At 43.2% G+C, this 15,394-nt stretch overlaps 1 protein-coding gene across 1 annotated transcript; it reads left to right on the plus strand.

Annotated features, from left to right (window-relative positions):
* The first annotated feature begins 689 nt into the window (after window positions 1-689).
* Window positions 690-12,910, plus strand: LOC106610807 (hydroxymethylglutaryl-CoA lyase, mitochondrial). The gene is made up of 9 exons (XM_014210407.2): window positions 690-1,038; window positions 1,374-1,463; window positions 1,677-1,784; window positions 7,851-7,946; window positions 8,141-8,289; window positions 8,467-8,530; window positions 8,700-8,888; window positions 11,454-11,579; window positions 11,831-12,910. The coding sequence occupies exons 1-9, from the start codon at window positions 940-942 to the stop codon at window positions 11,930-11,932; spliced, it is 1,023 nt and encodes a 340-aa protein (XP_014065882.2). The 5' UTR covers window positions 690-939; the 3' UTR covers window positions 11,933-12,910.
* Window positions 12,911-15,394: the final 2,484 nt, after the last annotated feature.

A 15,394-nucleotide genomic window follows, 5' to 3' on the forward strand; every position in this document is an offset into this window, starting at 1 on the left:
GAAAGAAAAAAAATTATCCTTTGACAATCTATGTTAATTGGTGGCAGTATCTTATTGCGCTAGGAAGATGTTAGGGGACTTGGTGAGAGGTATCAGTAGCTTCACTAGGCTGAATTCTGTCCTGAATCACTCCCCATAGGCATGGGACAGATGATTGTGTAGTTTCAGTGGATAAAGTTGTGTGCGTCAACTGTAGGGGTGCCCATGTTGTTGGGGATTGGAAGTGTCCGGTGCGAGAGAGGCAGATTGAAGTGCCCAGAGTCAGAGTAGTGCAGAAGGTGTCATATGCTGAGGCAGTGAAGAAAGTAGAGGAGGATGGGGTCAAGAGTGAGGGATCGTGAGAGTAGATTGGTGCGAGTACAGAGGGATAAGCCAACGAGTGATATATGCTTCAGTAAGGTTGGCTTCTTAGCGTTCATAGTAATGGTTATCTTCTGTGCTGCAGAAATGGAACGCACTGTAAATCACAGAAAATAGATGTGGTGGCAGCTGCAGAGAAGTATTTGGGTATACGAAATTCGACTTCAGAAGAGTTACAGGGTGTGTTGTGTTGAGTGGTGGTGTCCCGTCCTCCCAGGCCGTTGGCATGGTTCAGGAGAAGATAGGGGCAAAGTAGTGGAATGGGGCAGTGGGTTTTTAATGAGTGTAGGTGGCAGCTGCAGAGAAGTACCTGGGTGTATGAGATTTGACCGCAGAAGAGTTCTAAGATGTTTTGAGACTTTGATTTTTATTATATTGTGGTATATAGGTGTAGGGTTGGTTGGTTGTGCAATATTGTATTTTCTCCCCCTTCCTTTATATTTTTGTATCACAAATGTAACGTGATTGAACTCACACTACCGCACAGTAGGTGGCAGCTTGCACAAACAAAATGTGCGAACGCCATGATACCAAAGAAGAAGAAGAAGAAATTGACGTTAACGCTAATGTTGGACAAAAATGGCGGCTGTCATGAGATTTGTCAACAGAAGCTGTTTTGGTTCTAGAATGGGTCACCAATGTTTATCCTTGAGTCGTCCAGCAGCAGTGGCAAAATTGGTAAGTCCATATGTTTTTCTTTTTCAATGTCTCCTCAAATCTAGTGGCTTGCTTTTTTGACTACATTTGATTGCAAATGAGTGCCCTTTAAACAGAAGCGCCTGTTGTTAGCCTACGTTTGCTAGCTAGCGACAACAGTACCAGTATCATTGATACTAGGTTAGCTAGCTATTTTTGTTAGAATTGATGCTGAAGGCCGCTTATAAAATGTGTGTGATACTATATTTTGGTATAACCGTCAATGTCATAGCCATAATGCGATATGGTTTGCCTTAATCTGAGCGTGTGTGGTTCTTGTGTGTGTGTTTGCTTGTAACTACGTGCACTGTTGACAGGTTCAGGATGGCGCATCTGCAGGGAAAACTCTCCCAGAGAGGGTAAAGATAGTGGAGGTGGGACCCAGGGATGGCCTGCAAAATGAGAAGGTAATATTCCACTTTATTAAGATTTGATACTTTTAAATCAGTCCACCAGTGAATTACATATTTTTGGTGGTCCATTGGATTGAGTGGGTGGGCGTGTCACTCAAACTCATGAGGAAAAAGTTAGTCCTTCCAGTTATGGGGAACTAGGTCAAAAGCCACCGGTTGCAGATGTTATTATCATAACTCATATCTCTCTCCTGTTGGCCCTGTCAGACTGTTGTTCCTTCTGAAGTTAAGATTCACCTGATTGACATGCTCTCAGAGGCGGGTCTTTCTGTCATCGAAGCCACAAGCTTTGTCTCCCCGAAATGGGTTCCACAGGTGAGTTTACTAGAGTGATTTGGGACCATGATTTGGGGAATTTTAATGAAATTGAATGCCATAGAAGGGTCCTTTGGAAGGATTGTGGACATATATTTGACATTCGTATCTTTTAATAGAGAAATAATTAATTGAAGTTAAACCATTTTACATTTTGGCCTTACCCAGGCCTCCTTTAAGACTCCATAATGTTTCATCTGTATGTGCTACAGAGGGAAAATGTGTTTGATATGAAGCTTTACTACTTGCTCTGTATTATGGGTAGTATTTTGATTTCAATAACAATTTTATTACGTTCATATATGAATATTGAAAAATATAAACATAATTATAGAAAATATAAAACATGTCTATTGTTATACACTGCTCAAAAATATAAAGGGAACACTAAAATAACATATCCTAGATCTGAATGAATGAAATAATCTTATTAAATACTTTTTTCTTTACATAGTTGAATGTGCTGACAACAAAATCTCACAAAAATAATCAATGGAAATCCAATTTATCAACCCATGGAGGTCTGGATTTGGAGTCACACTCAAAATTAAAGTGGAAAACCACACTACAGGCTGATCCAACTTTGATGTAATGTCCTTAAAACAAGTCAAAATGAGGCTCAGTAGTGTGTGTGGCCTCCACGTGCCTGTATGACCTCCCTACAACGCCTGGGCATGCTCCTGATGAGGTGGTGGATGGTCTCCTGAGGGATCTCCTCCCAGACCTGGACTAAAGCATCCGCCAACTCCTGGACAGTCTGTGGTGCAACGTGGCATTGGTGGATGGAGCGAGACATGATGTGCTCAATTGGATTCAGGTCTGGGGAACGGGCGGGCCAGTCCATAGCATCAATGCCTTCCTCTTGCAGGAACTGCTGACACACTCCAGCCACATGAGGTCTAGCATTGTCTTGCATTAGGAGGAACCCAGGGCCAACCGCACCAGCATAGGGTCTCACAAGGGGTCTGAGGATCTCATCTCGGTACCTAATGGCAGTCAGGCTACCTCTGGCGAGCACATGGAGGGCTGTGCGGCCCCCCAAAGAAATGCCACCCCACACCATGACTGACCCACCGCCAAACCGGTCATGCTGGAGGATGTTGCAGGCAGCAGAACGTTCTCCATGGCGTCTCCAGACTCTGTCACGTCTGTCACATGTGCTCAGTGTGAACCTGCTTTCATCTGTGAAGAGCACAGGGCGCCAGTGGCGAATTTGCCAATCTTGGTGTTCTCTGGCAAATGCCAAACGTCCTGCACGGTGTTGGGCTGTAAGCACAACCCCCACCTGTGGACGTCGGGCCCTCATACCACCCTCATGGAGTCTGTTTCTGACCGTTTGAGCAGACACATGCACATTTGTGGCCTGCTGGAGGTCATTTTGCAGGGCTCTGGCAGTGCTCCTCCTGCTCCTCCTTGCACAAAGGCGGAGGTAGCGGTCCTGCTGCTGGGTTGTTGCCCTCCTACGGCCTCCTCCACGTCTCCTGATGTACTGGCCTGTCTCCTGGTAGCGCCTCCATGCTCTGGACACTACGCTGACAGACACAGCAAACCTTCTTGCCACAGCTCGCATTGATGTGCCATCCTGGATGAGCTGCACTACCTGAGCCACTTGTGTGGGTTGTAGACTCCGTCTCATGCTACCACTAGAGTGAAAGCACCGCCAGCATTCAAAAGTGACCAAAACATCAGCCAGGAAGCATAGGAACTAAGAAGTGGTCTGTGGTCACCACCTGCAGAACCACTCCTTTATTGGGGGTGTCTTGCTAATTGCCTATAATTTCCACCTGTTGTCTATTCCACAGCATGTGAAATTGATTGTCAATCAGTGTTGCTTCCTAATTGGACAGTTTGATTTCACAGAAGTGTGATTGACTTGGAGTTACATTGTGTTGTTTAAGTGTTCCCTTTATTTTTTTGAGCAGTGTATATCGATATATTGTTGAACATAATATACTCTACGGGCATATCAAAGTTCCAGAGTGGGATCTCGGGTAGTTTTAGAGTTATTGGCCATTTTTCTACAGAGAAATTGGTATAGTAGGCAACCACAGCCCCTCTTTTACTTGTATTTAAAAAAAATATATATATATATAACTTATTTTACCAGGTAAGTTGCTCATTTACAGCAACGACCTGGGGAATAGTTACAGGGGAGAGGAGGGGGGATGAATGAGCCAATTGTAAGCTGAGAATGATTAGGTGGCCATGATGGTATGAGGGCCAGATTGGACATTTAGCCAGGACACCAGGGTTAACACCCCTGCTCTTACGATAAGTGCCATGGGATCTTTCGTGAGCACAGAGAGTCAGGACCCCAGTTTAATGTCCCATCTGAAAGACGGCACCCTACACAAGGCAATGTCCCCAATCACTGCCCTGGGGCATTGGGATATTTTATTTTAGACCAGAGGAAAGAGTGTCTCCTACTGGCCCTCCAACACCACTTCCAGGAGAATCTGGTCTTAGAATCTGGTCTCAGCAGGACCAACCCTACTTAGCTTCAGAGATAATCCAGCAGTGGGATGCAGGGTGGTATTCTGTTGGATTGTAATCATTGCCCATCCTGCAAATCACCAGCAGAGGGTGACCAATTTTAATCCATTTTCACATTCACTCTGTTGGTAATGCTTCAAATTGGAACATAACTCAAACTAGCAGATATCCTACTCTAGAACTTTGATATGCCTGTACAGTAAATTATGTTCAATATATTGAGAAATTAGACAAATCCAATTTTTATATTTTCAATATTCATGTTTATATATTTCAATATTGATTATTTGTAAGAAAATTATTGAAATCAAAATACTGCTTATATTACAGAGCAAACGGTAAAGCTTCATTTGACACCCATTATTATTAAACTCTTGCTGTTCAGGAGACTCTCACATGTGTTGTGGTAGACTGTCATTACAATTGCTTCACAGGAACCTGGTAAAAGGAAGTTTGAAGTGTGCCTAACCACTGGATGGGTCTAAATGCACTGTCAGCACGCCGTCAAAGCTACTAACCACTTTTCGAGCTACAGTGCCTTTAGAAAGTATTCATACCCCTTGACTTATTCCACATTTTGTTGTTATAGCCTGAATTAAAAATGTTTTAAATATATTTTTTCCCTCACCTATCTACACACAATATCCCATAATGACAGTGAAAACATCTTTTCAAATTTATTGAAAATGAAATACAGAAATATCTAATTTACGTTGTGAAGGAAAATGTTATGTTTGTGCTTTTCTAATAACCAATTCGACTGGATTCATGCAAGTGACTGATTGATCGTGCTTGGGAGGAATCCTCACTATCAGTATAAGCAATTTGGCAGTACACCCAGAATATTGTTTTGAGAGCGTAAAGGAGTATCTCAGTTTCAAGGTCTCAGCTTGGAAAAGAAGCCTCATGTGGTATTGGTTGGTCACATGCATGAACCAAAAGTTAATAATGAATAATATAAATCATGCATATATAACTTGTCTGTGTAAGCAGATTGGCAAATCATTCAAATCCAGACAGAAAATATTTACACAAGAAGAACTAACGAGACTGCCCCGAGGGAGGTCCTGACAGACGTGTACTACTTGATGCGTTACATTTTTGGAACCTCCCCAGCTTGCAGATTAATAAAGAATGATTCATTTAATATTGACTTCGTGTTTCCCTGGTGGTAATTTCCACAACAACGTATTCACACCCCTTTTACTATGACACTCCAAATTGAGTTCAGGTGCATCCAATTTCTTTTGATCATCCTTGAGAGGTCACTACAACTTGGAGTCCACCTGTGGCCATTTCAATTGTTTGGACATGATTTAGAAATAAATTGTTCACAGTGCATGTCAGAGCAGAAGCTATACCATGAAGTCCAAGGAACTGTCTGTAGATCTCTGCGATAGAATTGTGTTGAGGCACATATCTGGGGAAGTTTATAGTGTTGAAGATGTCCAAGAGCACAGTGGTCTCCACCATTAGGAAATTGAATAAATATGCAACTACTCTGACTTTGCCTTGAGATTGCCGTCTGAACAAACTGGGCAAGAAGGACCTTGGTCAGGGAGGTGACCAAGAACCCAATGACCACTTGACAGAACTACAGAGTTCCTTGGCTGAGATTGGAGAAACTGCCAGAAGGACAAGTCTCTACCTCACTTCACCAATCTAGGCTTTATGGGAGAGTGGGCAGATAGAAGCCACTCCTGAGAAAAAGGCACATGACAGCATGCCTGTAGTTTGCAAAATGGAATGTGAAAGACTGCGAGAATAAGGTGAAATATTCTGGTCTGATGAGACAAAAGTTTTACTCTTTTGGCCTGAATGCAAAGCACTATGTCTGGAGAACCAGGCACAGCTCATCACCTGTCTAACACCACCCCTGCCGTGAAGCATGGTGGTGGCAGTATGCTATGGGGATGCTTTTCAGTGGCAGGTACTAGGAGACTTGCATGAATAGACAGAACAATGAATGGTCCAAATACAGGCAAATCCTCGATGAGAACCTGCTTCAGAGTCCAAATGACATTAGAATGTGGACAATGACCCTAAGCATACACCCAAAGCAATGCTGGAATGGCTTCAGAACAACAATGTGAAAGTCCTTGAGTGGCCCAGCTAAAGCCCAGACTTGAATCACATGGAAAGACTTGAATGTTGTTGTTCACCGCTGCTTCCCATCTAACATAACAGAGCTTGAAAAAATCTGCCAGGAAGAACGGGAGAAAATACCTAAATCCAGATGTGCAAAGGTGATACAGACATACCCAAGACGACTTAAAGCTGTAATCGGTGCAAAGGTGCTTCTACAATGTATTGACTCGGGTGTGAATACTAATGTAAATTATATATTTCTGTATTTTATTTTCAGTACATTTGCAAACATTTTGAAAAACATGTTTTTACTTTGTCATTATGGAGTATTGTGTGTAGAACACTATTTTATCAATTTTGAATTCAGGCTACAACACAACATTGTGGAAAAGGTGAAGGGGTATGAATACATTCTGAAGGCACTGTAACTAGTGCACTCAGTTCATATCGTGATGTCGACAGCAGATGAGTTGGCTATATTATGAATATAACTTAGCTAGCTAACCTGAGCCAAGCTCACGTTTAAATTGCATGTAAACAGAGATTTAATTTTTTAAATGAATGTGTAAATGGTTAAGTAATTGAGCAGTGCACCAGGAGTACTTGCTAATGTGATTCCTGAAATGCACAGCATTTCTAAACCTAAATTATACATTTGTTACTTTGTTTGCTAGCTCAGCTGGTTTGCTAGCTCTCAGTCTCATTGAGCAGCAAATGTTGCTAACACTAGCTAGCCACTTTATAACTTGTTTTCTCAAAATGTATGTTTAGCCAAGTTGTAATGAATACAACTCCCATCTGCTGTTAGTTCCAAAAGTGGTTGTAGCTTTGACTACATGCTGACAGTGAATTCAGAGCCATTCAGTGGTTTGCTACACTACAAACATCATTTTACCAGGTTCCCATGAAGCAATTGTAATGACAGTCTTCCACAACATACTCTAAGAGTTTCCTGATTAGCAAGTGGTCTGAGGGAACACACTAAATGTATTGGGTAAAGTGTTATGAAATGTAATGTCATATTTCAAATTGTAAATAACTGCCTTAATGTTGCTGGACCCCAGGAAGAGTGGGGATCCTTAATAAATACCAAATAGTGTGTTTAATTGTGTATTAGAAATGCAGTTTGAGATCATTGTGAGGGGATTTTGCCAGTGGATGTATTTGACTTCCCGGAAAAATGTTGTCCAAGGTTGTAACAATAACCAAGGGTGATGGGGCTTAGCGACGTCTCCATTGCATCGTTTGTGATGCGTCCTCAGAGACGGAAGAGGAAGCGAGACATCACACTCCTTCATTTCTTCGAGTTCATATACAGTCAATGAACTAAGCAGACCAGACCCAGCTGCCGATGCATTGGTGTCTATGGGAGCGCTACCCCGTTAAGCAGACAGAACTTACAATTTGTTTTAGGTGGTAAATGGCCTGAGTGGGACATCTTCATTTATCCATCATCTTTGGTGTCTTTTCCCCCCTGATTGGCAGATGGCAGACCAGGTGGAGGTGATGATGGGGATCCACAGAAGGCCAGGTGTGTCCTACCCCGTTCTGACCCCCAACCTCAAGGGCTTCCTGGCAGCTGTAAGTTCCTACCTGGGCTCCATGCCACTCTGCTTATGTCACCTCAATATCATATCTATACACAAATTACTTAAAAAGCGAGAAGTTAGAATAACTAATGAATTCCATTAAGTGTCATCATACACTGTTGTAAAATCAGTGTCCTATTTTATACTGTAGGTATCGAGCAAGTGTGTTGCTGTTTGTTTTCCCAGGTGAAGGCAGGAGCAGCAGAGGTGGCCATATTTGGTGCAGCCTCGGAGCTGTTCAGTAAGAAGAACATAAACTGCTCTGTGGATGAGAGCCTGCAGCGCTTTGAGGAGGTCACCAAAGCAGCCAAAGAGGCCGGCGTGCCAGTCAGAGGGTAAGACGGACTGACAGACGGACGAAGAAGCTGAGGTAGAAAATTAGGAGCAATGATTGTCAATGGAGAAAATCTGTAGGGTTGGTCACATTCTGTAGGGTTGGCCACATTCCTCTTAAGACGTCAGGTTGATTGACTTCAGGGTATCAGTCTCATGTCCTTGCTCTGTTCCCTCAGGTATGTGTCATGTGTGCTGGGATGCCCATATGAGGGCAAGGTGTCACCAGACAAAGTGGCTCAGGTGAGTTCCTCTGACTCAGACCAAGCCCAGCGTTCTTTCCCTTTTCACTGAGAAATATCTCATCTTCCCTTTATAAATGTCATTATCCTCCAAATAGATTTAATTGAACATTGTTATAGAACTTTAAACCTGCTTGAGGATTTCACTTGTAACTAAATCTTTAATGCAGGTAGCCAAGCGTCTGTACTCCATGGGTTGCTATGAGATATCTCTGGGTGACACCATAGGCGTGGGCACACCAGGTGGCATGACTGAGATGCTGCAGGCGGTGAGCAGGGAGGTGCCCGTCAACGCTCTGGCAGTCCACTGCCATGACACCTACGGGCAGGCCCTGGCCAACATTCTCATTGCCCTGCAGGTACTGTATAGTCCCAGTTGGCATTAGATAGAACATCGCGGCCCCGCTCGCCTTGGGGGATACCAACCTGTGTTTACCCCATTGGCTCACAGCAAAAAAACGTGACTTTTTTCAAAGGTAATTTTCTTGTTTTCTGCTTGTTTTAGTCAATTGCAAAACTACATTTAAGAAAGGTACAACATGTCTAAAGATTACTTTTCAACATTGCCTGCTCTAGAGCGTTCTCACGTCTTAGAAAAACATAATGTTGTAGGGCTTCTCTTATGATGGCGCTAGCTGCCACGCAGGTGCTAGCTTGCTGCCAACATGAACATTAAGCTAGCCAAGCCCAACAACACAAACAAATAGACAATACAGCTACAAGAGTGAGTAGAGTTACAGACTATACTTAAGTTAAATGTCTTACCTGTGATTAAATGTTTTCCACACACATAACTACACTACCAGTTAAAAGTTTTAGAACACCTACTCATTCAAGGGTTTTTCTTTATTTTTGCTTATTTCTACAATGTAGAATAATAGTGAAGACATCAAAACTATGAAATAACACATATGGAGTAATGTAGTATCCAAAAAAGTGTTAAACAAATCAAAATATATTTGAGATTCTTCAAATAGCCACCATTTGCCTTGACGACAGCTTTGCACACTCTTGGCATTCTCTCAACCAGCTTCATGAGGTAGTCACCTGCATTTCAATTAACAGGTGTGCCTAATTAAGTTAATTTGTGGAATTTCTTTCCTTCTTAATGCGTAATCACCCTTTGCCTCGATGACAGCTTTGCACACTCTTGGCCTTCTCTCAACCAGCTTCACCTGGAATGCTTTTCCAACAGTCTTGAAGGAGTTCCCAGAAATGCTGAGCACTTGTTGGCTGGTTTTCCTTCACTCTGCGGTCAGACTCATCCCAAACCATCACAATTTTGTTGAGGTCGGGGGGATTGTGGTGGCTAGGTCATCTGATGCAGCACTCATCACACTCCTTGGTAAAATAGCCCTTATACAGCCTGGAGGTGTGTTGGGTCATTGTCCTATTGAAAAATAAATGAAACTAAGCCCAAACCAGATGGGATGGCGTATCGCTGTAGAATGCTGTGGTAGCCATGCTTGTTAAGTGTGCTTTGAATACTAAATAAATCACAGACAGTGTCACCAGTAAAGCACCCCCACCATTACATTTACATTACATTTAAGTCATTTAGCAGACGCTCTTATCCAGAGCGACTTACTTGACTTGACCATAACACCTCCTCCTCCATGCTTTATGGTGGGAAATACACATGCGGAGATCATCCGTTCACCCACACCGCGTCTCACGAGACACAGCGGTTGGAATCAAAAATCTCCAATTTGGACTCCAGACCAAAGGACAGATTTCCACCGGTCTAATGTCCATTGCTCATGTTTCTTGGCCCAAGCAAGTCTCTTCTTATTGGTGTCCTTTTGTAGTGGTTTATTTGCAGCAATTTGACCATGAAGGCCTGATTCACACAGTATCCTCTGAACAGTTGATGTTGAGATGTGTCTGTTACTTTAACTGGAGCATTTATTTGGGCTGCAATTTCTGAGACTGGTAACTCTAATGAACTTATCCTCTGCAGCAGAGATAACTCTGGGTCTGGCATTCCTGTGGCGGTCCTCATGAGAGCCAGTTTCGTCAGAGCGCATGATGGTTTTTATAACAGCACTTGAAATGTTCCATATAGACTGACCTTCATGTCTTTATGAAATGATGGACTGTCATTTCTCTTTGCTTATTTGATCTGTCCTTGCCATAATATGGACTTGGTATTTTACTAAATAGGGCTATCTTCTGTATACAACCCCTACCTTGTCAGAACACAACTGATTGGCTCAAATGCATTAAGAAGGAAAGAAATTCCACAAATTTGAAGGCACACCTGTTAATTGAATTCCAGGTGACTTCCTCATGAAGCTGGTTGAGAGAATGCCAAGAGTGTGCAAAGCTGTCATCAAGGCAAAGGGTGGCTACTTTGAAGAATCTCAAATATAAAATATATTTTGATTTGTTTAACAATTTTTTGGTTACTACATTATTCCATATGTGTTATTTCAGAGTTTTGATGTCTTCACTATTATTCTACAATGTAGAAAATAAATAAAATAAATAAAAACCCTTGAATGAGTAGGTGTTTTAAAACTTTTAACCAGTAGTGTACGTGTAGCCTACTTGGACACCGGGTCCCTACATTTCCTACTCTCCCAACCCGAATAGCCTGAAGCCACAGTGCTCTTCTCGCAGGCTCTATTTCCCTATTTGGGAGCATTGCAAACCGTAGGTCTGGATTTTTTTTCCTGGTTACATGCACATTGAACAACATATAACAAAAGAATCTACGATGAAGTTGGCTCTTTTACAATGGGGGTATGTTTTCCACAATTTCTGGGTGTGGTCGTGGGGAATTCCTTGTTATGACGTGAATATCGACTCTGACCATAGACCTGAAGCTGAGTGCAATATAGAGGACTCCTCTGATTGCTGTATGAATAGTACTGGAATTCTACTGGCATGCATTTGATGAAGATGCTGTTTGCTTTTTGCAGATGGGCATCAGTGTTGTGGACTCGTCAGTGGCTGGCCTTGGCGGGTGTCCATATGCACAAGGGGCTTCTGGGAATGTGGCCACAGAAGATGTGGTGTACATGCTGCACGGACTTGGCATTCAGACGGTGAGAATTCACCTCTTCCCCCTCTTTTTACCGGTCACCCACTTCCTCCCTCAGTCCAATGGAATCTGGCAAACTGTTACGAGATAGTGTTCTACTTCCTCTGTATTGAAAGCATCATTGTCATCAGGGTTTACTTTGACACAAAGGGTTTTGATCTGTAGGAGAACCAGTTATCTTTTTTAAACTGGTCAATGCACACAGTGAGTTCCCTGTTTGTGTGTGACTCTGTCCTTCCTCTCCCTCTGTCTCAGGGAGTGGACCTGCCAAAGCTGATGGATGCTGGAGCTTTTATCTGTCGTTCCCTGAACAAAAAGACCAGCTCGAAAGTGGCCCAGGCCACCTGCAAACTCTGAACCTGGCTCAGGCCACCTGCAAACTCTGAACCTGGCTCCACAAAGGCCTAGAAGAGGGATGTGACGAGGGATGCCTACAGACAAGGCTAAAAGCCATTACTAAGGCAACACACACCTGTGCCACCGAGGTGTAATATACTTTGATTTAGCTGTAGATAAGAACTGTTGTAAGAACTGTGTGTGTTCCATTATTTGATATTAGTCAATTACCTCACTTATAAATGAAGAAATCGAAATAGTTGGAAAGCCTTGCTCAAATGGTGCCTTATCATTCTCATCATGTCCTACATAAACCTGGTGCCTTGCCCGCTACCTTTGTGTGTTACATGATTATTGCAAATACACTAGTCATGGATGGAAACGTTATTCAGAATAAAGTATGCTGTTTTAATATAGTTTAAAGTTAAATGAACAACAAAGTTAAATGAAGGGATTGCCTGACTTGTACTTCAATTGCTTGGTGTACAAACAGCCTTGTCCTTATTTGTCGATCCTTGTGTTTAGCCAGTTGTCGTAACAGTGGCAAAGGGATGGGTCCTGCCAGTGTATTGCAGTAGGTATCCTAAACAGATCTTGATGTTTGCAGAGTGGAATAGAAAATACATGTATTGATAAGAATCAACAAATTGACCATCTTGTTTTCTATTATGGGACAGGAAGTCACAGGATTTAGTCATTCTGTTGTCATGTTTATTTCCATTTAAGCAAACTTCCAACTATCCTTACTTGAAAACCACTTAGGATTTGCAAGCCAACCATATTAGGACAATTAAAGTCTGCCATTCCTGCAGTTTGAGTGGAATTTTTCAGTTTTTATTTTTCTGTTTAACTCTTGGTTTTGGTGTGTCTCATTGAATGTAAATATTTATTGTAAAAGGTTACACTTCTGAATTAAAGCAATTTGAAAAGTTTCTCTCAAATATAAGGAAGCACATTTTTTTTGCTGTATTTTCAAAAAATAAATTCTAACATTTTTAATGAATGTGTTATGCATATTTAATGAAACAGGTTACATAACCTAGTGCATTTACACAGCCAGTGTCTGTGACACAACTACAGTGTAGCCAAAATGTCTACCAGCACAACACTCCCCATCACACTAGGATGAAGAAATGACTCACCTAGGGATCTGGTGATTATATAACAGTAGACTAGTTGAGGATTTGACATTCATTCATAGGCGCTACAAAACCAAAGGTGGTAACATTGAGATATTTGTAAACCATTGGATTTGTGTATGTCCCTAATGGTTGAGTGATATAGTCTGAGAGGTTGTGATTTTGCAATTTTACTTGAAAGCAAGTGATGCAAATCAAATCAAAGTTTATTTGTCACGTGTGCCAAATACAGTGAAATGCTTACTTACAGGCGCTAACCAATAGTGCAAAAAAGGTGTTAGGTGAACAATAGGTAAGTAAAGAAATAAAACAACAGTAAAAAGACAGGCTATATACAGTAGCGAGGCTATAAAAGTAGCGAGGCTACATACAGACACCGGTTAGTCAGGCTGATTGAGGTAGTATGTACATGTAGATATGGTTAAAGTGACTATGCATATATGATGAACAGAGAGTAGCAGTAGCGTAAAAGAGGGGTTGGTGGGTGGCGGGACACAATGCAGATAGCCCGGTTAGCCAATGTGCGGGAGCACTGGTTGGTCGGCCCAATTGAGGTAGTATATACATGAATGTATAGTTAAAGTGACTATGCATATATGGGGGGGGGTGGGGGCACACAATGCAAATAGTCCGGTTAGCCATTTGATTACCTGTTCAGGAGTCTTATGGCTTGGGGGTAAAAACTGTTGAGAAGCCTTTTTGTCCTAGACTTGGCACTCCGGTACCTCTTGCCATGCGGTAGTAGAGAGAACAGTGACTGGGGTGGCTGGGGTCTTTGACAATTTTTAGGGCCTTCCTCTGACACCGCCTGGTGTAGAGGTCCTGGATGGCAGGCAGATTAGCCCCAGTGATGTACTGGGCCGTACGCACTACCCTTTGTAGTGCCTTGCGGTCAGAGGCCGAGCAATTGCCATACCAGGCAGTGATGCAACCAGTCAAGATGCTCTCAATGTTGCTGCTGTAGAACCTTTTGAGGATCTCAGGACCCATGCCAAATCTTTTTAGTTTCCTGAGGGGAAATAGGCTTTGTCGTGCCCTCTTCATGACTGTCTTGGTGTGTTTGGACCATTCTAGTTTGTTGTTGATGTGGACACCGAGGAACTTGAAGCTCTCAATCTGCTCCACTACAGCCCCGTCGATGAGAATGGGGGCGTGCTTGGTCCTCCTTTTCCTGTACTCCACAATCATCTCCTTAGTCTTGGCTACGTTAAGGGATAGGTTGTTACTCTGGCACCACACAGCCAAGTCTCTGACCTCCTCCCTATAGGCTGTCTCGTTGTTGTCTGTGATCAGGCCTACCACTGTTGTGTCGTCTGCAAACTTAATGATGGTGTTGGAGTTGTGCCTGGCCATGCAGTCATGGGTGAACAGGAAGTACAGGAGGGGACTGAGCACGCACCCCTGTGGAGCTCCAGTGTTGAGGATCAGCGTGGCAGATGTGTTGCTACTTACCCTCACCACCTGGGGGCAGCCCGTCAGGAAGTCCAGGATCCAGTTGCAGAGGGAGGTGTTTAGTCGCAGGATCCTTAGCTTAGTGATGAGCTTTGAGGGTACTATGGTGTTGAACGCTGAGCTGTAGTCAATGAATAGCATTCTCACATAAGTGTTCCTTCTGTCCAGGTGGGAAAGGGCAGTGTGGAGTGCAATAGAGATTGCATCATCTGTGGATCTGTTTGGGCGGTATGCAAATTGGAGTGGGTCTAGGGTTTCTGGGATAATGGTGTTGATGTGAGCCATTACCAACCTTTCAAAGCACTTCATGGCTACGGACGTGAGTGCTACGGGTCTGTAGTCATTTAGGCAGGTTGCCTTTGTGTTCTTGGGCACAGGGACTATGGTGGTCTGCTTGAGACATGTTGGTATTACAGACTCAATCAGGGACATGTTGAAAATGTCAGTGAAGACACATGCCAGTTGGTCAGCACATGCCCGGAGCACACGCCCTGGTAATGTTGACCTGTTTCAAGGTCTTACTCACGTCGGCTACGGAGAGCGTGATCACACAGTCGTCCGGAACAGTTGATGCTCTCATGCATGCCTCAGTGTTGCTTGCCTCGAAGCGAGCATAGAAGTGATTTAGCTCGTCTGGTAGGCTCGTGTCACTGGGCAGCTCTCGGCTGTGCTTCCCTTTGTAGTCTGTAATAGTTTGCAAGCCCTGCCACATAAGACAAGCGTTGGAGCCGGTGTAGTATGATTCAATCTTAGCCCTTTATTGACGCTTTGCCTGTTTGATGGTTCGTTGCAGGGCATAGCAGGATTTCTTGTAAGCTTCCGGGTTAGAGTCCCGCACCTTGAAAGCGGCAGCTCTACCCTTTAGCTCACTGCGAACGTTGCCTGTAATCCA

Source organism: Salmo salar, chromosome ssa09 (genome assembly GCF_905237065.1).
Source record: "Salmo salar chromosome ssa09, Ssal_v3.1, whole genome shotgun sequence".
NCBI lineage: Eukaryota > Metazoa > Chordata > Actinopteri > Salmoniformes > Salmonidae > Salmo > Salmo salar.

Bases quoted from the DNA above. Each gene is read 5' to 3' on its own strand.
- LOC106610807 (XM_014210407.2), top strand. From the start codon at position 940: ATGGCGGCTGTCATGAGATTTGTCAACAGAAGCTGTTTTGGTTCTAGA. The intron at 1,039-1,373 runs GTAAGTCCATAT...CACTGTTGACAG, and splicing joins CAGCAGCAGTGGCAAAATTG to GTTCAGGATGGCGCATCTGC. The intron at 7,947-8,140 runs GTAAGTTCCTAC...TTGTTTTCCCAG, and splicing joins TCAAGGGCTTCCTGGCAGCT to GTGAAGGCAGGAGCAGCAGA.